This window comes from Balaenoptera ricei, chromosome 16 (genome assembly GCF_028023285.1).
Source record: "Balaenoptera ricei isolate mBalRic1 chromosome 16, mBalRic1.hap2, whole genome shotgun sequence".
NCBI lineage: Eukaryota > Metazoa > Chordata > Mammalia > Artiodactyla > Balaenopteridae > Balaenoptera > Balaenoptera ricei.
In genome coordinates, this window is record NC_082654.1 from 119,520,151 (window position 1) to 119,545,330 (window position 25,180).

A 25,180-nucleotide genomic window follows, 5' to 3' on the forward strand; every position below is an offset into this window, starting at 1 on the left:
TGCAGACCTATATTTAAGTAGATCAGCCATTTGCTACTTTTGTCTTGGATTAGTATCCAGGCATTTGCAAGAGTAGCAGTATTTCAGTGCTATTCTTGTGTATATATATAGTCAGTAATGTTTGTCCAGGGCTTTGGGAGGAAAGGGCTACATAAATGTCAGTAGTTATTAATATTTGGATTTTTTTATATTTAGCTATCAAATGTGTTTTTCATAATCTGTGACCAGAGGTCTATTTGTGTCCCTCCAACTGTAAACATTTTAAGCAAAAATAACCATCAACCAACAATAGTATTTGTTCTGTTCTTCTATATTATTAAAGTAGTCTTTATCAGTAATTAGCAATTATGCTCAATTTCTTCAAGAGCCAAGTTTATTTTAACATGTTTTCATATGCAGGTGGTTTAATGCCACTTACTCCTCTGCCTTTGGGTGATTATTATGAAGAGTAGCTAGCTGACACGGTGTCCACCTACATACTCCACCATGCCCTTCCCTCCTCTGCTCTGGTCTTTGGCTTATTCCCTAACCGGCACATCATTCAGTCATTCTGTCGTCAGCTAAATAAAGTGTGACTAACCCAATAGTCTTCTCGTCTAACTTAATTGTAGTCATTTTCACATATCATTATAATTGATTGTACAGGTGTTTGTATCCCCTGCCTTCCAACTCCACCTTCAGACTGACTCCTGTGAGAGCAGAAATCCTGCCTGTGATGGGGCTGCCTGGATGGAATGTGCCCAGATCAATTGAATTGCACTGAAATCTAAATCTTACACAAGGAGCAAAACGCCTTTTAAATGTGATCTGGTACAGCATGAAGCTTACTAGCGGAAAATCAGAGCAAAGCCAGCAAAATGGCTTTTTACTTTTCTCTTAAACGGTATTTCCACTCTATTTCTTTGAAAAATCCAATGTATTTTTTTTTAAAGGGGTTGGGAGTATGAAATAGTTGGGTTGACCTACAACTGGTTCTCGAGACTAGAGTTCAACTTCCAGTTTAGGTTAAAAAAAATAGATTTGGGGTCCTCTTACCACATGCCTATCCGCTAATACATTTTTTTAAGAATCATACAAATTCCCATGTTTGGCATTGACTCATAAGAACAAGAATGGTCGAAATTTACTGGCAGGGCTACATAAAGCAGTCTACAAATACAGGCCTATACTCTTTCTGGCTCAAGCTAGCAGCATTAGCCCTTCACTTTTATGAGCACTAAATTCCACTCTAGTTTTAATAATAATAATAATAAATATAATAATAAAATCTTGCTTATATAAGAGGTTCATCTTGTTAAAAATACATTGAGACTCATGGTACTTTATAGGACCCAATTTGTACTCTGATGATTTAAAGGTGATAACTTCATGTGATTCATTGCCAACTAGTTCTGAATTTTAATAATATAATGACTCATCATGATTTTTTCGTTTCCTAGAGAACCAGCTTGGTTAAAACCATTATAGTTGTTTTTACTGGGGTCATCTGAACTACGGTTCCCAGAATGCTCATGAAAGGGACATGCTTGTGTGTTCTGAACAGCTGTAATCTATCATGGCTGGTGCCAGGTCGACACATTATGAGTTTACAGTGTCAGCCCAGTGAATTAAAGCTTTGTTGTAGACCAGCTTGCTATGCAGTTATTTCCAGTTCATATCCTATAAATCATCACTCTTCACGTGACAATCGGCAGTTTCCATTTAGCATTCGAAGCATCCATGTTTTGTCTTAATTGTGCTGTCTGATTCTGCACCTAGAACAGTGTGACATGACTGGTACCAATAGCTTAGAAAATAAATTTCACTGTCACCAGAACCTATTTAAGGAATATTCTATGTTCTCACATTTTTTGTTGTTGAGCTGTTTGGTATTTATGTTAAAATAATAGGAAATGAATTTAAATAGAAACACTTCTCCTGTCTTATCTCTGCAAACAAAAAAACATAATTTACAATAAATTAGCACAGCAGTTGTTAGTGTAGCTCAGCTTTATTTTGCAATTCTCACACCTAAGCTCACAAGATGACACTTTTTCTGATAAGGTAATCTTTATAAGGTAGTCCTGTAGTTGATTAAATCTGACAGATGCTAGTGAGATGGTGAAGTTCAGAGATATAACAGCAAACACTTTTTAAAAATTCTCGTTAAAATAATAAAATGTCTTATGACATACCAATAGAAAAATTGATCTGACAAAGGAATAAGTTAGTTACAATGCTATATTTCTGTATCCAATTATTTACCAATAAGCAAGTAAACAAACCAATAAACTGTAAGGAAAATGGTATTTTTTGGAATAGAGAATTACTGTAAAAGATTATCTTCTTAGTATTTACCGTTTCTTAGTATTTACCATTACTGCTGAGCTGAACGAGAATAAAATTTTCAAATACAAACAGAAGCTACAGGGACTTCTCTGGTGGCACAGTGGTTAAGAATCTGCCTGCCAGTGCACGGAACACGGGTTCAAGCCCTGGTACAGGAAGATCCCACATGCCGTGGAGCAACTAGGCCCGTGCGCCACAACTACTGAGCCTGTGCTCTAGAGCCCGCGAGCCACAACTACTGAGCCCACGTGCCACAACTACTGAGCTCACGTGCCACAACTACTGAAGCCCGTGCGCCTAGAGCCCGTGCTCCGCAACAAGAGAAGCCACCTCGATGAGAAGCCCGCTCACCGCAACTAGAGAAAGCCCGCGCGCAGCAACAAAGACCCAACGCAGCCAAAAAATAAATAAATAAAATTTAAAAGAAAAAACAAAACAGAAGCTACAGAAATAGAATATGTCTTTGCATAACATTTTGATACTCTATGTGTTCTTCAGAACATGCCTTGAACTCCAAATCCTTCAGAGGTAAAACCTTCATCTTCTCCTAGGGCAATGATGATAATCAATGGGCTGATGTTTCCAATGATACTCCAGTCGTGAATCTGTTAAGGCCTAGTTGGAGATTGAATAATTAGACTAACCTAAATAATACTATGACTTAGTTTTGCAATGCACCTTTATTATGTGAAAGAGTTTAGTTCTGGTTTCTTATATCTAGCAGAATTTTGAAACAGTAGCTCACTGTCCTTGCTAGTTTTTGATTACTTAAATGATGTTAGCTTTGTTAAAATCGATTTATATTACAACCTATTGAAGCACTATATTACAGCATGTGCTGTTTTCTGATTTTCTCATCTAAATATCAGTTGCCTAATGTACAGAGTTCATTTATAAATACCAGGAAGTTCCCTGGATCGAGTAAATTAACATGCTGGGCCAGATTCTCCGGCTTCATTAGCAACCCCTCATACCAAGGCTGTGTTCATACAAGTGTGAAAACCAGAACGATCCTTCAAGGGTTTTCCTGGCCTGAATAATTTCCTCATCAGGGAACAGGCTACACTCATCCTAGTATTCTGGTCTTACCGCCGCAATCTATTCATTTTGCATAATTCCATGGACACCCCCTGGAAGAATCTAACCATTAGCATTGCAGGAAAATGTAAAGTCAAGGAGGCAGGCTGGACACCCAGATGAGGAGCAGCCTGAGTTATAGGTCATACTGGGAGGGCGGGGGAGAGATACAGAAAAAAAATTTCATAAAATTTGGCACCCTCTATGTCAATAGACTATATAACAGGGGGAAATAGTAATAGAATGATTTACTGACCATATGAGACCACAGTGATTTCCTACATTCAATTATGCAATAAATATTTATTACTTTCCCACTGTTTATCAGTCACCTGCCAGGCAGTCAAGTAGGGAACAAAAACAACAAAACAGACCAAGTCCCTACCCTCAAAGAGTTTTGTTTAGGCTTTGTTTATTGTAGACTTAAATACGTGACATGAAAATCTAAAACTAAAAACAACCTTCACACTTTTAAGCTCTTCCGACATGCCAGGCACTGTGTAAGTGCTTCACACACATTGATTTAATCCTCACAAAAACCCATGCAGTGGGTAACTATTGTTATCCCCATGTTCTAGATGAGGACAGCGGCCCTTGCTGGGGGACCATGGATGAATAAGCATCCTCAGAGAGCTGCAGTTATGCCTTTTGCTTGTGACAATGACAGTGTTTCAATGTAGCAGATGACATAGGTTTTTTTGGTGCAAAGAATTTTAAAATAATATTTGTGCATTCTCTGTTTCTCACTCAAAGAAATGAAAGATTCAAACTATGAAAATAGGGGCTTAAAATCCGCACGACAGAAGCAGCACTATATAGTCCCTATAGGACAGCTGTTGAGATAAAGCCAAAGCACCATGGGTTTGTGCTAGAAAAGTAACTCGGCACAGCTGTCCAATTCTTTTTATGAAATGGTTGGAACTGATCAGAAACTAGAGCCGCAGGACGGACAATGAAAGTCGTCCACAGCAGACCTAATATCTTATTCACCCAGGTTGACTTTAAAATTATATCAGTCATGAAAATTATTTCACTGTCTTCTGTCGTGAGTCACTGGGCTATATTTAATTTTAATCATTAAAATGTAAAAATAATAAAAGCCACCAAAATAGTCTATAGTCAATTTTCTGATAAAGCAAATTTGTTTTTTCCCCCATTTGTGATGTAAATGGCCTCCAGAAAGTTTTTCAGAGCTAAGTGTTAATTAGAAATATGGAAATGGATTTAAAGTACATTACAGCACACAGTGGAAGAATAATCACAAGAGATTTGTTCACACAGTCATACCCATTTCTCAATGTGTTTTTTAACTATCTAGGTTATTGGTTGTTTTTCTGCGTGCCTGTTCCTAGAAGAAAAAAAACAACTGTGATTCCAATGAAAACAGTAATTACAATTACAACAAATAGGACAAATTGCTATTTGATCAGGAACATACAGTTTTAGTCACCAAAAGCAAACTGATGCTCCTAGACTTTCCTATTTACACAGATGAATTAAGCATGTTCTCAGATTTGTTTATAAACCAAATGCTTTTTATATCTTGCCATCTTTAAAAAAAAAGTTCAATCCTCCATGCCTTACTTTTGTTAACTTATTTTGGAACAATGCACTGTGGTGCTGTGAGGAACCAGTGAACAAATTCTCTTTCTGAAATTCCCTGAGAACTTGTGCTTTCAGATATCTAGTATGCATATATCATTTTACTTTTCTGAACTTCTATTTCCTCACTTATAAACTGGAGAGAAACATTTTGGGGGAATCCATAAAGAACCAGTGGGGTTTCACTTGCCCCTAAGGATTGGGTACATGGACTTTGGAGTCAAATAGATCTGGGTTCAAGTTCTGAGGGAATTCCACATTCTCTAACTGTGTGACCTTGACCAAGTTACTTAACCTCTTTGAACTTTAGGTTCTTCACCAAAAAATGAGATCAATAAAACCTCTCCTCACAACGTAGTATGAATTGAAGGACCTAATATTTGTAATGTGCTTTCTAATTAGCCCAATGCCAAGCTCAGAGCAAGTTCCCTATGAATGAGAGCTGCTTTTTTTCCTCATCAATGTGCATCTTCCTGGTGGTGGCCAGCACTGCCACAAGTCCAATGGGTACCATTCACATTGTTTTGGGGGTCGAGGGTGCCGGCAGACAACCCATGGAGAGCAATGTGAATCATGGCCCCTAGAGTCAGGCAACTCAGAAAGTCTAACAATTGTCTGATGTTACCCCCATCAGGAACTACATGGGGGGAGCGGTATCTCTGAGGAATTCTTTAGAATGTTAAACTGCTCTGTGTCTATAAGGCAACTATTACTCAGTTTAAGCAATACAGTCAAGTCTGTGAAAAGTCGTTTAGTTGTTTGGCATTGTGCTAATCAAACAAATACTCTAGGGCTCCATTCATCAACTGAGAAATACAAGCATTGCCCTGATGCAACAGTAAACCATTAGGTTTGCTTCTCCAAGTGGTGTCATTGTTCAGGACAAACTTTTTAAACTGAATCAGAGCTGATCAGACTGGCAGCCCTGAAAATTTTTAAATGAATGGTTACCCTAACGGAAGACTCAACACCTAATGAATGCCTCCTGCCTACAGAGACCTGATCTGGGGTGTCATGATCAGTAAGACATGGTCCCTGCCCTCAGGAAGTTTCCACGAAGTGGTGGGAGATCACTCATCCCTGGCTGTAATTCAGGGCACAATGTAACAAGTACCATAAGAAGAACAAGCAAATACTCTGAAGCACAAGGAAAAGGTCACTGTGGTGAATGAGCTGTACTGGGAGCCCAGATGGAATATCAGCTGACGGGGGTGAGGGGGAAATGCCCTCCCAGCAGAGGCGGTAACACAGGTGAGACCCTGGCTGGGAAAGCACCTCCATATATGCTTTTTTTTTTTTTCTTATAATAAATATTTATTGAGCACCCACTGTATGCCAGGCACTGTGCATATTGGGCACAAGCCAAGTAGTCCAGTATGGCTGGAGCTCAAGATCTCTAAGGCAAGAACTTGGACCCAAAGCCTACCCAATGGGCACTGTCATGAAAAAGAAGGGAGCAGGTCTGGCAGACATCACGGAGGTGCCCCCAACACGTTTGGTGACGGATTTAATGTTAGGGACAAGGGAGACTTAACAACTGAAGACAACCTCGAGATTTTGAGTCTGGTAACCAAGAAGCTGGTGACGCCATTGAGAGATAAAGCAAATGGAGGAACAGCGGGTCTGGAGAAGATAATTAAGTAGAAATAAATGGACAAGCTGCAGCCTTTCCAAGATTCCAGTAAGTACTGAGTGTGTAATCCAAATATTCTTCTACATCATGACATAAAAATACTGAATCTGAGGTTCTGTATAGGCTGGCGACTGTGAGTCTTGTATAAATAGAGAAAAAACCACTTGAAATGTAGTAACATAGGATAGAACATCTGTAACTAGACTAGAGATGACCTAGTCCAACCCCCTAATTTTACAAATAAAGAAACCACATCTCAGACATACTCTCTGCTGAGTGGCAGAGCCAATCTAGGACTCTGACTACACATTTAAGGGGAAAAAAAAAAATCCAGATTTCTAAAACATTCAAATCTGGAATACAGATACCACCTAAATTTTTCAGAGTTGCTGTTATTTCAGTTTGTTTGTTTTTAACTAAACTAGCATGATTTACAGCTTATAGGTGAAAGATCTTTTTTGATAAAATTCTATTGCCATATATGCCATTGTCCACAAAGTCAATTTCGTAGTTAATTTCCAACAATTCAGATTCCATGAAAAGCCTCAGAACTTTAGGGTACCTAGAGCTGTTCCTTGCAGGGGAAGACATGCCTCTTCTTAGGTCACTGAAACAATGACACCCCTGTGTACATAACAAGGGCTGCCCTGCATGGAAGGAAGGGCTTGGGTGCTTCCTGAAGAGAGCCCTGTTTGTAGAATGCCGGGCACGTAAGTGTAATCAACAGCAGTTTCCTCTGAAGCAAGAAAATCCTGCCCTGCTGACCAAAGAGTGCCTAATACAGTTACAGAATCAGTTAGTGTAGATTTTAAAAAGGAGGGGGGAGGGAGGTGGCGGGAGCTAAGCAGAGAGGGAAATATTTATAACTGTGACAACATGTTTCCTTGTAATAATTTATGAGCCCACTGGAGAAAAAGGAAACATACAAACTATGAATAAAATATCCAAAATATAAACATTATGCCTTCTGCAAATTTTCTTTAGTTAAAAATCAAGGTTGAGGTTGACTAAAGTAAATGAGTATATTTTCGTGGTCTCCTATTTCCTTGATGCTAAGGCTTACCAACTGATTTACAACTTCCTGTGTTGTTTTTTAATCTATATTTGTCAGCACATTTTTAATGTCAGATTACTTAAAATAGACATCTTGGGTCTAAGAGGTCAGGAATAATAATATTATGTTGACTTCTCTAAATATTTCATAGCACATACAAACATTCTAGTTTAGGCCAAAAAAGCTTTATATTTCTAAATGAAATAAGTTTCAATATAGTTTTAAGATTTCTTTTTCTTTCAACTGATGTCTTCAGGGCTGAAGTGCAGTTCAATCCATATACTTTGAAGTTAAGTAAATTACATGTATAGCTTTATCCAAATAGTTTCAACCTCCTTTTACTCAGATAACTTAAATTGGGAAAATAACAGGAAGTCCATGAAAAGAGAAAGACAAGAACCAAGGACTTAGGGTTCTTCCACTGTAGTTTCTCTTCTAACCATTATGATTTATAGTCTCTTATAATTTCTGCAAATTACAGGTACTTGTTCAAAAAGAGTATTACCAAGTATAAAAGCCATGAAATAGCTTAATCTTCATATAAGCTACCATAAGATGTAATTAAAATGCCACATTTATAAAATCAAAATTTTAAATTTATATTTCGTAATTCAAAATAGGCTCTCCACAAAGATAATTGCATAACTCATTATTCTAACTGATACCTAATTTCCCAATTCTTAAAACAAGAGATAATTTAGAGTATTTCCTCAATTTTAAATACTAAAAACCTCAAATTTAAATAGAACACCCTAGATGAAACCAAACAAAAATTCACCCATTATCAGACCTGTTTGAAATACTTTATTCTGAGTTCAAGGATATGCCTTTTAGAGTATAACTTAGTAAGCTTAGTAAACAAATATACCGACTGGCTTCTAGAAGATATTTTTGAAAAGAATTAGTTATTTTCTAACTGTTTTTAATGGAACCAACCATATTTTCAGTCTCTCACCCTGAGGAAGTTGCAAGATAAGGTCAATCCAAGAATCGAAACTAAGTACAATGTTGAACTTAGTAGTTGTAAGAGCTCTGGTATTTCAATTTTCACAAGAAAGACATGTTGAAAGTTTGCCCTAACTTTGCTTTTGACGAAATTTGTTAAAGGAAATCTTTTTTGAATTGAACTCCATCTGGGAAACCACAGGCCACACTGGATGCTGAAAAACAAAAGATAAAAAGAGTGATAAATTGTGGGGGAGGGGAGAAGCAGGTTTTCTAATTTCGGAAGTTGGGCGTAAACACTCTCCTTTTCTAAATGAGGTGGTTTGCAGGAGTCCTGACCAGGCCGCCTAACTACCTAATTATGTCATGCTAGGTCCCAAAAGAGAAGTTGTTTGGATCCAGGGAATTTGGCAAATCAAAGGGCATTGGATGTATGTTTGAGAGTTTAAAAATTGAGACTATATGGAAACAGGGTGATGACATGTCCTCATTGACAAATTCTTCTGAGTTAATTGGATTGCTTGGGCAATGTTAACAATTAAATATAGGAAGAGCATGAACCAGTATCCCCAACATGGCTACTCTAATCTGTCTTCCAGTTCTGGCATTAGAAAGATGATCCTTTCAATAATAACAGTAATTATAAATGATAATAATAATACACCTTTGGGTTTAATAATACTTTCCCTTTGAAGAACTCCCAACATTTTTACCCACAATATCTAATTTGTACCCTGAAACAATTCGATGAAGTAGCCAGGTAGCGATTATCATTACCTTCCTTTTACAGATAAATAAACTGAGGCCTAGGGATTTCTTAGCATCACACAATTAGGAATAGAGCCAAGTCTAAAGCCTATCATTCAGTGGTCTATCTTCCACATTATTGCCGTCTTTAGAAACTCTGGGTATCTGAAGTACTGTTCTAGCCCTCACAAGTGTTTGCACCAGAGCCAGATCAAAACATCTTTTCCTGTTAAATTGCATTTACATTACAAGAAGGTACCCTTTTTCAAATTCATTAGAGAGGATTTTGTTGCCTGAGGTCATTAAGATAGGAGTGCTCGATTTCTTTTCAAATTATAGTGTTTCTTTTCAAATTATAGTGTTTTCTTATGCAGAAGTACACTTAGAAATACCAAAGATGTCTTAAATACTCTGGAATCAGTTTCTTTAACTATCTAACTTTTTTAGAAAGACTTTCAAGCCCATGTTAAACAAGATCAAATCAAGAGATATAAATAAAATGGGCACAAGGTGTTAACTGGAGTGCCCTAGCCAGATTGCAAATTGGTTTACTGGGGCCCGCCAACTTAAATTCCTCTTTGCAGCTTCAGCTGGACGGGGTAGTCTTTATTTCCTGTCCTCACTTGTTGTACTGTGTTACCGTTCACTGTCTAGGTGATTAGCTTGTGAATCTGAGGGTCTCAGAGCTCTATTAAGTTATAAATGTTCAAACTACCAGTATGCTGTGAATAAAAATAGAAGTTGCTATTAGATGTCTATTCATACCCTGCAGAAGCCTGGCAACATTTTGAACCTTTTCAAAACGTAAATACTGCATATTAAGCATAGGAAAGAAAATTAATGTGCTGCATTTGCGAATTTATTTCCAAGTCAAAAATGCAAAGGGGGAGGAGGACTCTTGTAGCAGAATTGATCTTCTACATTTATAGGGTATGTTAAGAAGTTTGTAATGGCCTGAACACAAAAGAAAAACACTTGAGAAATGGATTAATTTTAGTTTCTCTGATAATCTCAGCTTTTGAATTTCCTCTTTTGATTTTAAATTGATGGCTTCAGTATGACATTACCATAGTTGATTGCATTTTGCAGGTGGCATTCATGTGTTGTTACTTTATGTGTAGTATATTGTGGGCAATGGGTTACAATTTGTGTTAAAATTTTCCAAAATGACACAGTACTTCTTAATTAGACTTGCAAATGAGTAGTGCCTTTTTTTTCAAGGAGAGAAAATAGTTAAAACATCACAGGAAGTTTTGTGCTTTTTTTCCCTTAGTTAGTATTGGGAGAAGTTTGCCATAAAGTTTTCTTCCTGAAACTTTGACAGTTTGTAGTAAGTTTTGATTTACATATGAAGTCATCATCTGACAATTCCAAATAAGTGTCTTTTTGAAGCATACCAGTTTTTTATGTGTCTATAGCTCAAAAAGAGTTTAACAGATTTATCTTGTTTTTTGCCATTCAAAACAGTAGAAAGTTGTCATCTCAATTGCATTTTTAATATTTTGAATAACCTAATAACTAAATTTAGTAAGTTAATAATTGCCATCTTAATCATAGGTTTCAGTGATACAAACAGTACCCACAAATCACCTACACTTTTTTCAAAGAAAAACAATAATAACAATAAACAAAAAGCAAAAAAATAAGAAAACAACAAACAAAAATAATAAACTACAGTTAATGCTACCAATGTTAACACATAAAGTAGAAAAAGAAAACATGCAGTAACACAATTTTCAGATAAAATCTTTATATTTCTTCTCAGGCACAGTAAGATCAAGAAGCAGATTCTAATTCTTACAAGTATTTTTCAGACCTAAACTGACCCTGTCCTTAGTTCCAGGAGGTTCAAAATTCCTATCATTTATTCCCGTGGTAAACGTCCATTTCATACTGAATATGTAAATTCTTAAAAGAGCTCTAGTGATTTCATTTGGCTTGTAAGTAAAGATCTTGGATGTTTTTAAAGCTACATAATGTTTGGTGATGAAATTTTGTACTTATGAGTATTAAATTATGCCAAAAAGCCATTTACTTGATATTCTTTAAATACCACGGCACAATGCAACTAAACTCAGATTATAAACCATCTTAAATAACACTAATGCAATGTGCACTTAATGAACACTATAACTAACTTAATTTTCATGTAACAGATAACATCTGGGGGAAATGTATATTGGTAAGTTATGCAAAACTAATTTCTAGCGACCACATCTATAGATGTTATTTATTGTACGTTCACTTAACAGTTCATTATTCTGTTTAGAAATCTATTCTCTTCTTTATTAGAGCTTTTAATGTACTCACCTTAGTTCAAATGGTCTGCTCATTATCAGAAAAAATATAAATGGCATTCACATGGAACAACATGATTGTTTTTATTATATCCATTTGTGTGCAAGCACTCAAAAATGGCAAGAGAAACACATTTATTGCTTTACATTCAAAGTAATATTTAGGAGGTATTTGAAAGTCAAGCAAAACCAATCATTTGGCCAAATGATGTACGTGTATAATCAGAAACTCCTGATTTTTAATCTCAGCATTAGGCCTCAGGCAAGTCACTTAAAGTCTTTCTCTTTGTTTTCTGATCTGAAGATTATGGGTGCTATTCTCTTATAGACTAAAAGAGGGGGTTGCTAAATCAGAGTCCCAAATAGGAGTGTTTTTTTAATAAACATACTTGATCCTTTTTCTGTTTTTATTTTAAAGATTTAAGAGGTAACATATTATACTTTTGAGGAAAAAATATGAGACAATTACAGTTCTACAGGAATGTATAAAATAGTTATAAAACTAGCTTTATTTAATTTGCTTCAACTATTCATAGACTTGAGGAAATAACGTTCTTTCAGAAAATCTAACTTAATAAAGCTGACCATGTCTTTCTGTTTTAAATAGATTTTATTACAGAACCAGTGATGTTGTAAAACATGAGGTTTTGTTAAAAAAAAAAAATACAAAGGCCTAATTGTATTTTTTAAAGAAAGTATTGCATCAGACGGTTTCGTTTAAATATATTTGCTGGCTCTGTGCTCTCACCACAATTATTGATTCTAATTTTCCTTCAAGTTGTTTTTTAAAAAGACTACTTAATGGGGGAAAAAATCACTATGATGCTTCTGGGCACTATGTTTATTTCAAACTATGTATTTGACAGTGTACCTTCTTACTACTAATGAAATGACTTTATATTTACCCTTATCTGAAATTGGGACATTCCTTTCCCTTACGGTGTCTTACTAACGTAGCCAAATGTAACTCTTTGTGAAAGAGAAAAATGTAGCTGTGGTTTTGTTCATTGATAGTATGCAAAACACCCTGAAGTAAAGAAATTCTCACTGCCAGTTTTTGTGCATGAATTAAATCAAATGAATAGCTGTATGAGCTACACTCGTAAGAATCAAGGAAAAGAAAAGCCCAACTCTCAGTCAGAGCTTCAGGTTCTTGGGATAAATAGGAGCTTCACTCCACCAAAGAAATGATGATGTGGAGCTGAGGAGTACACACATACACACACACACACACACATACACACACACACACATACACACACACACATACACACACACACACACACATACACACACACACATACACACACACATACACACACACACACACACATACACACACATATATACACACACACACACACACACACACACCAGTGCCAAAGACTAGGAAAACAGGGTAGTTGGCAAGTAGTTCAGATGAGCCTTATAAAGAAATCCAGACCACAGCGGGTGTGAGGGATAAAATGAGATACTTGAGCACAAATATCTGCTTGTCTTTAAGTATTTAAGTGTACAATTTGTTGGAAGAAAGGGCACAGGTGGGCAGATGGTAGAATTCTCTGCTACCAGGATGGAGAGGTGATCTATTGATGACTTCCACCAAGGAGAAAGAAAATTAGCAGAAAGTCTTAGCCTGTGTATGGGAAACCATAGCGGTAAGACAAATACGGCAAAAGAAACAAGATAAAATTCTCCTTCATTAAAAGAAAACACTTTTATCTTGCAGATTCGCTCATGCTTACTTTCTCAATGCCTGCAGTAAATTCAATAAACTCCATTCAATTCCTTCTCTCTTCTTTTTTCAATGTCTAACTCGCCACCACTCCCCTCAAATTTCTATTTTCACCCTATATTAAAGTCTACTTTAGTAAATTTAGTCTACTTTAGTCCACCAACTAAATACCTCATTATCTTCCCTTGTCTCTAGATTCCTATGTACAGCTTATTTATTTTACCTATAATATTTCAGAGGATTTAAAATATATTTAGCTGTTTCATTTTTCTAGCTTGGTAAAATAAAGAGCAATATAAGGTGCGGGAGGGTAAAAAAGAAGTGTGGTGAAAAATTGGTACAAATAATTTTGTGGGAAGATGAAAATGCTTGTATGTCCCATTTCGGAAAAAAACCAGCATCTTATGAAAGTGAAGAGAGAAAAGGATTGTTCTCATATATTTTTTTGATCTTCTGTTTCGATTAACAACATTTAGTCAACTTAAGATAGACAATCTGGAATGATGTCATCTAACAGAATAAAGATTAAGTGCTTAATAATATCAGTAATTTCCAAATGTGGCAACATGATGACATATTACAGTTTACCGAAAACTGCATCAGCCACAAAGTCAGCACACCAGGGTTTAACTTCCATCCCTGTCACCAAGTAATTATTTGACCTTAAGACAATCATTAAATCTCTTGATTTCCAACTTGCCTTGACCATAAAGTTACGACACTTCAGTCCTTCTATATATTTATACTAAGCAGCAACTTCCTATAAAATCAAATTAAAATTAGTAATATGAATTCAAGGCAAAATACATTGCTATGACCAAGCAATAACCTAGCCTCCAGTTCATTCCAAAACTTATCTAAATCAAAAATATTAATATGTAAAAGATGAAGTATTATAACATGTAAGTTTATTTGAAATATTGTAGAGAAGTTAGAAATGAATATGATGATTTCAGGCCCCATGGGATGGTTTCTAGATTTCTGTCTTAAAACTTGTAGGCTTAAAGACTGTCAGCATACAGTGGGTGGCTTCATCTCAGGGCCACAAAAACAAGCTCCCGAGACCTTACTAAATAAACTAGAACATGGATTTATTGATTTCCAATGAGAAATGTAACAGGCATGAAGATCAGAGCACTCAACTGGGTGTGTCTATGGATCATCTGAGATGGGAAGGCACACATTACGATCAGAATGTTGCCTTTTAAACATGAAATCAGAGCAGGAGGAACCATTTAGATGCATCAGATGTTTAATGCCATCAGTACGCTCATCTCCGCTCTCTCCCCCAAGTCATGGTGAGATGGACACCACATAAGGTGACTTCTTTAACTCATTTCTTCATTTCCACTGTTGACCACCCGTCACTCTTCCTCTGGTTGGCACTCTTGCCACAGAATTATTAAAATGCTCACAGTGGCGCCTTGCCTTGCCCTAGGTGTTTCTGCTCGACTTTGCAAATCTCCTCTCTGATTTACTGTATGCTGGCTATGTACATTAACCGTTAGAGCCTTTATCGTCCTCATCACCAGGTTCTCTTGGCCACTTCACCATTGTCTCCAAGAACAGCTATGCTCTACTGAGTAATAGCAATCACCATCAGGCTGTTATTGAGTGTTTTAAGCGCGAAACCCCCTGCCAGAACTGGAAAAGAGGCACAGAGGCTCTAAAACATGGTCTCTACCTCCAGAGAGCTGGTAGACAGGAGGAAGGGGACACTGACCCATGAAACAATTCAAGATCAAGGCAGTACAAAATGAAGTTCTAAACTACATGGTACAGAAAAATTAGACAGTGGGGGAAAGTAAAACGCTAATTATCAGGTACAGAGCACAAAAAGCACTAGAGAACTAAGAGGTTGGTGGCATCAAGAATTCAGAGGCGATGGCACTTAGAAAATAATAGACTTGGAACTTTATAAATATTGTCTGAAATTGTGGTCACTCACCAAAGACTTTGTCATAATACAGCTCTTCTCTTCCCCACTAGCAAGTGATAGAGGTTGTGAAGCCTGCAGGTCACCCTTTCCCTGATCCTCTAGAAGAAGGAATCTCATTTGATATTTACTCAACATTCATAGAGCCACCTCCAATACTGGATATGGAAATGAAGGTATATTTCCTTTTGTCTCTTAATTCACCCTATCTAAGCATTATATTCTCTAGAGGATAAGAGAAAAAGAACAAAATGCTCTTCTATCTTCTTTCCCTCTGATTTTTCCTAGCTAAATATAAATATTTCTTTTGGCGTTGATTCACAAGTGGGCCAGCTGAGGGTGGTTCAGCAATTTTAATTACTTCTACTCCATCTTCCCCAGTCTCCACCTTCATTTTCCCCAGAGTAGATAAAAGCACCATTACTTGATTTGTCATGATGCTCATGAATAATGAAGATGCAGGAAAACGTCAAATCAAAATCCTTCCAGATTGACATCATTTCTGATAGAAAACTATCCAAGAGAAGCCTTTACTATCAGTAAAGGCTCCAGAAATCACTTGAGTGTTGTTTACTTTTAATATTCTAGGGGTTGAATCAAGAACAAGGCCCTGAAGAGTCCCAGCCAGAAGCTGACACTTCAGAGACTGATCCATTAGTTGGTTTCACCATTGAAGATATAAAATTGGTGCTGGGTCAAGTCACAGATGACATTTTAATCAGCATTCAGGTACTCAGCCTTGATGGTGTGCTCACTTACTTTATTACTGGTTAATTAGCCAACCTCAACCTTAATGTCTATAAACACTACCCACGCTCTGCCAGCAAGAGTGATGCTGATGATGGAGGAGTTCAATTTAACATCTCCACATAACTCTCAGTTGAGTCATCTGAGACTCAGTAAGATCACAAAATAAATTCACCAACAGCACATAGTGTGGTGCGTTATCAGTTTACAGAATCATTCAGCATAGAGACCCAAAAAATAACATGATAAAGACTTCGTGCCCAGTCACATTGTAAGCCATTGCTCATGCAAGAGTAATGGGAGAACATTTCTAAATAGTAAACACTAAAGCTCAGACCATAATTCTTAGCTAAGACCTTTCACCAAATTCCTACCGAGAGGCTTTCATATCTTTGAGCTCCTTCTCAGACGGTTTGCTCCTTTTCACATACCACTAATAGCTAATGGCTATGTATATTAATGGTGTTATCACTGACACCAATGGCTGCATGAAAATGGAGATGGCAACAGCCATCTCAGTAGCAACTGCCAATGATGAATCAGTTGGCTTAGTTTTATGCTTAATATATTTTCCCCATCCAAAAACAAACAAACAAACAAACAAAAAAACATTTCTACCTCAACACAAAGGCTTGCATCATTTCCTAGGCAAAATGATTAAATGAGTGATTTCCATATTTTGAGAGGATTTATAATTTCTTGTGGCAATAACAATGAATCAGTAGGACAATATACTGCATGTTTAAAATATGAATGCATCTCAGGGAAAGATTTAGTTGTTTTCTGGACATGAGACTATATATAAAAAGCACACTGTATTAACAACTAATTTAGAAGGAGCAAAAGATTAGCTTGGGAATAGCATACCTTGTTAGTTGTTTAATCATCAAATGTTAATATACTATTTACATGAATATTTAATGATTCAATGCCAACAGAATCAGCCAAAGTCCTCGGCTTAATAAGGGGTGTTTAGTGTTTACCAGAAATAGTGAAAGGACATATTTTACACAAAGCTTTATTGTTAACAACCCCATGAATGTAATAACTGGTTACTGTGTAGAAGGGCAGAATGCAGTTGAACTAAGCTAAGTTCAGAACATATCTCCTTTTTAGATTTGATAACATTTCATCTAAATATAGTTTATGTATAATCATGGCCCTGGGCTCCTTTGTGATCCTGCGGCTCTGAAATTATCACCGAAGGACTACTAGACAGTAATAGAATTGTTTGCAGGCCCCCAAAATTGAAAACATCCTTACCAAGGCCATGTTCCATGTAGTGAGCAGTATGTTTTTAACTATTCATTGAAAAAAAACTTTTTAAATTAAAGCCTGCAGCATTTAAATCACTACTGTCTATAGCAGAAAGAATATGATTGCTATATGTGTGTGTTATTGTCCCACTGGCCTGCAGCCATCCTTACTGAGCTTGGAAGTCCATTAGCTGGCTCATCTAAATGTAATTAGGCATAGAAAGAACCTGGACCAGAGGTGAGGGATACAGATCTTTCAGGTGCCTTGATCATTTCCATGTTAAGTAGATTCATGGACATTAGCCTGGGCCAAATTATTGCCAATTTTTCAATAAAATTGCGTGGTGATGTGGATTGATACAGTGTTTCAAGATAGCAAACCCCTTTATATATTTTCTCTCAAAAATCCTAGTAAACTCCATGTGAATTAGGCAGGCACTTACCCGATAAATAAATTGAAAATTTAGAGACACAGAAAGATTGTCATTTGTCCAGGGTTTCCAGGGTCAGAAACTGATGAAAGGCCCTGATTGGGAGCTGTGAACTGGGTTCTAGTTCTAATTCCAGTGTTATCCACAGAAACCACATAATGTCTAATATCATGACCAGACTACTTTGGTTTTTAATACTCCAGTGGTGTGGCACTTTTTCAGTGTTTACTCTTGTGTCTTGGTCAAATTCCAAGTCGGGTAATTGCTCTCTGCTTACCTAAATTTCTCCCCCTGTTTTAGATGGGTAAGTTATTTTCCACTTCTAAAACCTCCTTCCAGTGTTCTTGGCTCTTAAAACTGTCTCATAGCTGTTCAAAGGTAGCCACTTGTCAGTGGTCAGTGTATACAAACCTTTTGAAGACACTGACTTGCTGTAGGAACATTTAATGAATTATTATTTGTAAAATGTTTTAAATTTTCCAATACTTGTTTCTCCTTCTTTATTTAAAAATCATACTCTTATTATAATTTTTGTAGGAAAAGGCAGTAGAGAATTCATGTTTTAAGTACAGTTTTTTCAGAGCTTCTCCTCCAGCATGGTTACAGGCATATTTCACTTTCTGTAATTCAGAAATTTCTGAAAATAGTGTGAATCCTTAAATTTTTTATGTTAATCTACTTACTTTCCCATTGACTCACTTTATAATTTTAGAAATTTATTAAGAATGAAGTTATCTTGGCCCTGAGATGTTAATTAAAATTATACTGAATAGAGCAAACATTTTAAGCTTATATAGTTTAGGTATTTTAATTTTAAAGATACATTCAAAATGAACTTAGTTTGGCCCTGAGTTGTGTAATAAAAATTATACCCAATGGAGCAAATCTTAATATATTTAAAGAATTATATGTTAGAGAAATATGAATGCTAGCACTAAATTCTTACATTAAATGTTGGCTGTTGGCCCTGTCTAAGCAATAGGGCAAAATAATGTGAAAACCTTGAGGGAAGTTTGCCATCTTGGGAGCACAGGTATTTTTAGGTCAACTTGAATTTCCAGGTTAGAAAAGCTGAGTGGGAAGTCACCTCAAGGAGTGATCACTGAAAGGGTATTGAACTCAGGTCATGGATTTTTCATTCTTTCCTAACAGGAAGTGGAACCACACCCTATCCTGGGGGTTGTAGGATAGCATGTCTGGTCAGCAATATTCTGAGGATTAACACGGATACACCATAGACCAATGACAACCTGCTCTTGACCAGACGGGGAGTCTTGTCATCTAGCGCCCTATCACCATGGTCTAGAGATCTGAGACATGTCCCTCTGTCAGCTCTAGCAGGTGTGCACCTGACCTTCAGGAGCCTTTTCCCCAGAGCAAACACCTGTGTCAGTGAATTCTGTCTCAGTGAAATACCAGAAAGACCTCCAGGTTAACGTGAAAACCTTGATGAGACAGAAGCTGGAAGATGATAATACATCTGTTCTTAGTTGAAAAGAAATGAGATTATTGGTGGATATAGAATACATTAATTGAAAGCGGGGAGAGTCAATTGTCTAGTTAGAGCAGTGCTTCCCGATCCTTTTGGAATTGTAACAAGATCATTTCTTCAAACCATTTCATTCCCTGTATGGTCTAATATATAGCATGCCGTAAAGAAGCAGAAGTAATCTATGTTCAAAACATATCACAACATCCTATTAATGAAATAGTATAACGTCGGTGAATATATCACAAAATTAGCAGTTGGAATTATGAATTTAAAAGCTAACATACGTGAAATTTAACATAATTAATTTTAAACTGCTTAACTTTTCAGATAAGAACTAAAGGTGGTTGAGTGGCTTGCCCAAGGCCACAGAGCTAAACTAATCCCTAGGTCACCACACTCCTAGACCCTGGCTTCTTTCAGCTCTTCTAGAATTGTGCCTGCGGGGATTACTGGCCCCTGAAATATGACAGTTCTTTTGTAACCCGGAGGACCATGTTCATCCCTCATTGCCTCCTTCACCCAGCCACCAAGAAAGGAAAAGATGAGAAGCTAGAGGCCAGACTTGACCCCAGGGCTTGATAATCAAACTTGAGCCAAAAAAGATCGATACTCACACGAGAACCCAGAATTATTGACACCAATGTGATCTTTTCAGAAATAGCAACTCTGAACTGAAAATCTCATCAGATAAGGCAACCAGGTGGACCTTTGAAAACTACCTATTATAATTACATTTATAAATAAAGAAATAAGAATGAAGTTATATCTGGACCAAAAACAGTGTTTGATTTTTTAAATTTCTTCTATATAAACGAAAATAATACATTTCTCAAAATACAGTTACCCTGATGTCCTCAAATTAGGTTATAGACATTAATATTTTAAACTTCAAATTACTTATTAACATTTATGTGTATGAACTACTCCTCATACACTTGTCAACTATTTTAAATCACCTAAACAAAAACACCAGTTTTACCATGCCCCACCACTGGTTTCTCTATACATAGTTTTATAACCCATCATGAAAAAAGGAAGACATTTCCAGGGCTACAAATGTTCAGATAATGTGAAAATATTTTTGGAATTATGCAGGTAGCAATGTTAGTCCACAGAATATCTCTGCCGGAAGCTAAATGCTATCACCGCCACTGCAAACACTAAAGCCTGTCAGCAACTGCTTACTTTTTTCTACCAAAACTGTACCACAAAGTGGCATAATTCCAGGAGTTATATGTGTGAAGGATACTCTTTAATTATGAGAATCATTCTAATTGTGAAATTATTTGTGTTGTTATTTCACAACAGAAGGTTTCTGGGATCTCATTTAGAATGTACTACACAGGAGACAAAAACATCCATTGCGAAGGAGTGGCAGTACAAACAACACTGCAATAACTGAGCCTAGAGCAGTTATTCTGATTCGGTGCTTATTGGTAAAGTCTGTCTGAAAATGCAGATAAATTAGCCTATCTTCTAACACAAGGCTATGTGAAAAATGGCTGTCCAAATACCACTTCCTGTTCATAGCAGACATGCTATACATTGGGAATGTGCAGAGAAATATGATAAAGTGTTATCACATCACTACAGGCTGAAACACAGCTGTGTCTGCAAAACAGGAAGGTGTGTGAGGGATAATGTCTGTCTTTAGGCACTATAGTATGTCAAAACCACAAAGACAATGTGCAGCAAAAGATAGCTCCATCATAACCACTTTTTTATGATTGTCTTCACAGACCAAGATAAACGAAAAGCTGCAAATACAGGAAGAGGCCTTTAATGCACGAATAGAAAAATTGAAAAAGGCCTGAGGGCTCCAAACAAGGAGAGTGATGCTAAACTTCACAGAAACAAATAAAACCAGCCAGAATAATAGACTCTCTAGAGCACCAGATCGCTTTCATTTAGCTGGGACAGGAAAACCAAGCCCCACTTTTTATTATCCTAACTAATTAGAAAAGTATTGGCCCCAATTTTGCTACCTCCTGTCCCATAACAGCCTCTGAATTTATTACACTGTGTGTAATAAGAACATTTTGTATATAAGAGTTTGGAGAATTATATATAAAGATACAATTACTTTTACAATACTCCTTTGACATTTTGATTAGTAAATGTTAATCATCTTCAAGGAGAATGAAGTCAACTTTTTAAAATAAAGAAAAATAATAATAATTTTTTCCGTATTGACCCAAATGAACTGCCACATTGCTGAAGCTTTGTGAACATAGACCAACACCACACTGCTGAGGATAAAACTTGCTAAACAATAGCAATTCAAATGCATATACTAGGGGTTTTTTCCTCCTTAAATCAGTTGGTTTTCTTATTTAAATGTTTCAGTGTGAAACCAATTTTCTGAAATTATATAATGCAGTTTGAAGCACTTTAATTTATTCTGTACTGTATTTGTTATTTCTAATCTTGTTACTCTCCCAGGAGAATACATGACCTATATAAAAAGAAGCAATGTATAAATGGTTATTAAAGACCAACCTATATATAGATTGTAAAAATCTTAAATACAAATCAAACTCACAGAGCTCTTAAAATTAACCATTATATTGCAGTAGAGTGATTGAAAACATCTCAAGCCTTTAAATACCTTTATTAAAATATAATTTCAAAAGAAAATATCCATTTGCTGACTGATTGTCCCTAGTTGGATAAACTAAATTAACTACTACCTCGGCCCTTTCCCAATTTCTGAGACTTCTGAGTATTCTAGAGGGTAGAGCCTTGCTAGGAGGGGACCATTCCTCCAAGAAGTTTCCAGTTTATACTGGAACCAGATGTACTTGCATCTGGGTGGCACTTGGTCGAATATGTTCTGTCGGTGCTCTGGCCTTGTGCTATAACCTTACCTACTTACTCTATCTGTACCAAAGGGATTTGCCCAAAATGTATTCATCTGGGGCCGAGACAGATCCGGCAGCATTTGATATTTTTTTAACTACACTGATCATCAAAATAAGAGAAGTCCTTAAGATGAAACCGTGTTTACTGTTCGTGCAGTTCCGAGTCTGGAAGGCCGGGAGATGTGCCGAGGTGTCTCTTCCTTGAGCTGCCCTTCCTAACTGAAAATGCCGATGGCCATAGGAGATCGCTAGGAGGGCTCACAAGCCTCAATTTCGCCAAACAGTCTTTTTCCAGAGAAAACAGAGGTGAAACTAGAGAAACCACAAATAGGGAATAAAGGAGCTTCTCGAAATCACCAAACACAGCTTCAAATGCAATCGTTGGCACAGAGTGGACCTCCATTTCTAATAAAGAGTTCTTATTTTGAGCAAGGGTACCAAGAGTTTAAAACTGAATAAAAAATAGCAGTAAGATCCCTAAAAACTACACAAAGACACTATCCTATAAGCATGCGGAAAGCCTGCCTCTGGAGTAAGACTCCCAGGGTCTGATGGTAGGGTAGCTTCACCTGACTTGTGTGTGACCTTGGACAGGCTGTTCACCCTCTAATTGCTCATCTATTAAATGAGGATAATACTTATTTTTGAGGTAGTTATGAGAACTCAATAAATTCGTTTTAAAGGATGTTTGTTCTAAGATTTGGTTTCTGTTTACCTCCTAGGATAACCCAAAAACCATTGCCCATCCCTAATACCCACTGTCCAGTTATTGGATCAGCCTCTTTGCCAGAATTCCCAGCCATCTCTGTCTCTCCACTGGAACTTGTGGATCGATACATCCTCCCATGGTAACTACTTTGCCACCCTGTTTTCTTACATCTTTCATGTTGGAGCAGCCCAGGGATCCCTCAGGCAGCCTGGCTGTAACATCTAATAATGATAGGAGAAAGAGCAATTGTAGTGGCAGTAGCTAATTCACAGTCTCTGCTCTTTAAATTAATTTTGTTGATAAAGGAATATATGCACTCCGTTACCAAAAAAAGTGTAGACGATGAAAAATAAATGTCTGGGCTTCCCTGGTGGCGCAGTGGTTAAGAATCCGCCTGCCAATGCAGGGGACACGGGTTCAAGCCCTGGGACGGGAAGATCCCACATGCCGCGGAGCAACTAAGCCTGTGCGCCACAACTACTGAGCCTGCGCTCTAGAGCCCGTGAGCCACAACTACTGAGTCCACGTGCCATAACTACTGAAGCCTGTGCACCCTAGAGCCCGTGCTCTGCAACAGGAGAAGCCACCGCAATGAGAAGCCCGTGCACCGCAAGGAGGAGTAGCCCCAGCTCGCTGCAACTAGAGCAGCAATGAAGACCCAACACAGCCAAAAAATAAAAAAATAAAAATAAATTTCACCCTAGCTAGGTACCCTCATTTCTCTTCCCATGAGGCAACCACAGCTTCCAGTAAGTCCGTAGGAAAATGTTTGCCCATTTAAACAATTTTTTGCCCATTTAAACAATTGGATGCTTGTATAGAGGGGTCTTTTTTTTTTAAACACAATTTGAATTGTTCTTTACATTGCTTTTTTCGTCAAACAATATATCTTAAGATAATTCTCTATCAGTACTTTTTACGACCATACAGTATTTTATTTTAGCAATTCCATAACTTTTTTGTTGTTGTTGTTGTTGTTTTGTTTTATTTTTTAGTTTTTATTTTTTTGATTTTTTTTTTAAACATCTTTATTGAAGTATAATTGCTTCACAATGGTGTGTTAGTTTCTGCTTTATAACAAAGTGAATCAGCTACAGATATACACACGTTCCCATATCTCCTCCCTCCCGCATCTCCCTCCCTCCCACCCTCCCCATCCCACCCCCCCCAGGCGGTCACAAAGCACTGTGCTGATCTCCCTGTGCTATGCGGCTGCTTCCCACTAGCTATCTATTTTACATTTGGTAGTGTATATATGTCCATGACACTCTCTTATCCTGTCACATCTCACCCCTCCCCCTCCCCATATCCTCAAGTCCATTCTTTAGTAGGTCTGTGTCTTTATTCCCATCTTGCCACTAGGTTCTTCATGGCCTTTTTTTTTTCTTTTTTCCTTAGATTCCATATATATGTGTTAGCATACTGTATTTGTTTTTCTCTTTCTGACTTACTTCACTCTGTATGACAGACTCTAACTCCATCCCCATAACTTTTTAAGTAGTTCTATCTATGAACTTTTTATTGTTTTCAGTACTTTGCTATCACAATCTGTGTGAACATGTATGATTAAACGTAAAGGATGAATTCCTAGAGAGGGAAATTTCTAGGTCAAATTTAGTTGCGTTTCCAGTTTTGATAGATATGTCAAAGTGCCTTCCAAGGATATTTTACCAACAGCATATGATAACTCTTTCTCTACATCATTACTAACAGATGCATTGGCCAATTTTTTATCTTTAGTATCCTGATAGATAGAAAATACTGTCAAACTATTGTTTTAATTTGCTTTTATTGTTTTACTCCACAAGGACTGAGCACCTTCCATATGTTTATAAGCAGATTTAAATATATACATATATATGTGTGTATGTGTATTAATCCCCCTAATAACCCTAAGAGATAAACAGATAGATATTATTGGCCTCGTTTTATAGTTAAGGAGCCTGAAGCTTAGAGAGATTTTTTTTTTTTAATTTTTGGCTGCATTGGGTCTTCATTGCTGCACGCGGGCTTTTCTCTAGTTGCGGTGAGTGGGGGTTACTCTTCATTGCAATGCACGGGCTTCTCATTGCAGTGGCTTCTCTTGTTGCGGAGCATGGGCTCTTGGCACGTGGGCTTCAGTAGTTGTGGCACGAGGGCTCAGTAGTTGTGGCTCGCAGGCTCTAGAGCACAGGCTCAGTAGTTGTGGCGCACGGGCTTGGTTGCTCCACGGCGTGTGGAATCTTCCCAGACCAGGGCTCGAACCCGTGTCCCCTGCATTGGCAGGCAGATTGTTAACCACTGCACCACCAGGGAAGTCACTTTTTTTTTTTTTAATTTATTTATTGAGA

At 37.2% G+C, this 25,180-nt stretch overlaps 1 protein-coding gene across 4 annotated transcripts in view; it reads left to right on the forward strand.

Moving 5' to 3' along the window:
* Positions 1-25,180, forward strand: part of CABCOCO1 (ciliary associated calcium binding coiled-coil 1) — a 144,916-nt gene that overhangs the window by 111,523 nt on the left and 8,213 nt on the right. For 2 of the 4 annotated variants that reach the window (XR_009497899.1, XR_009497898.1), the window contains exons 6-8: positions 15,408-15,530; positions 15,943-16,083; positions 22,864-22,989. Coding sequence is in view for 2 of the 4 variants with exons in the window: in XM_059899483.1 (XP_059755466.1) it covers positions 15,408-15,530; positions 15,943-16,083; positions 21,020-21,094 (339 nt within the window). In the remaining 2 variants the exon portion in view is untranslated. Of the gene's footprint in view, positions 1-645; positions 832-15,407; positions 15,531-15,942; positions 16,084-21,019; positions 22,827-22,863; positions 22,990-25,180 lie in introns of those variants that run through there. The other 2 variants (XM_059899483.1, XM_059899484.1) reach the window with 2 other exon arrangements.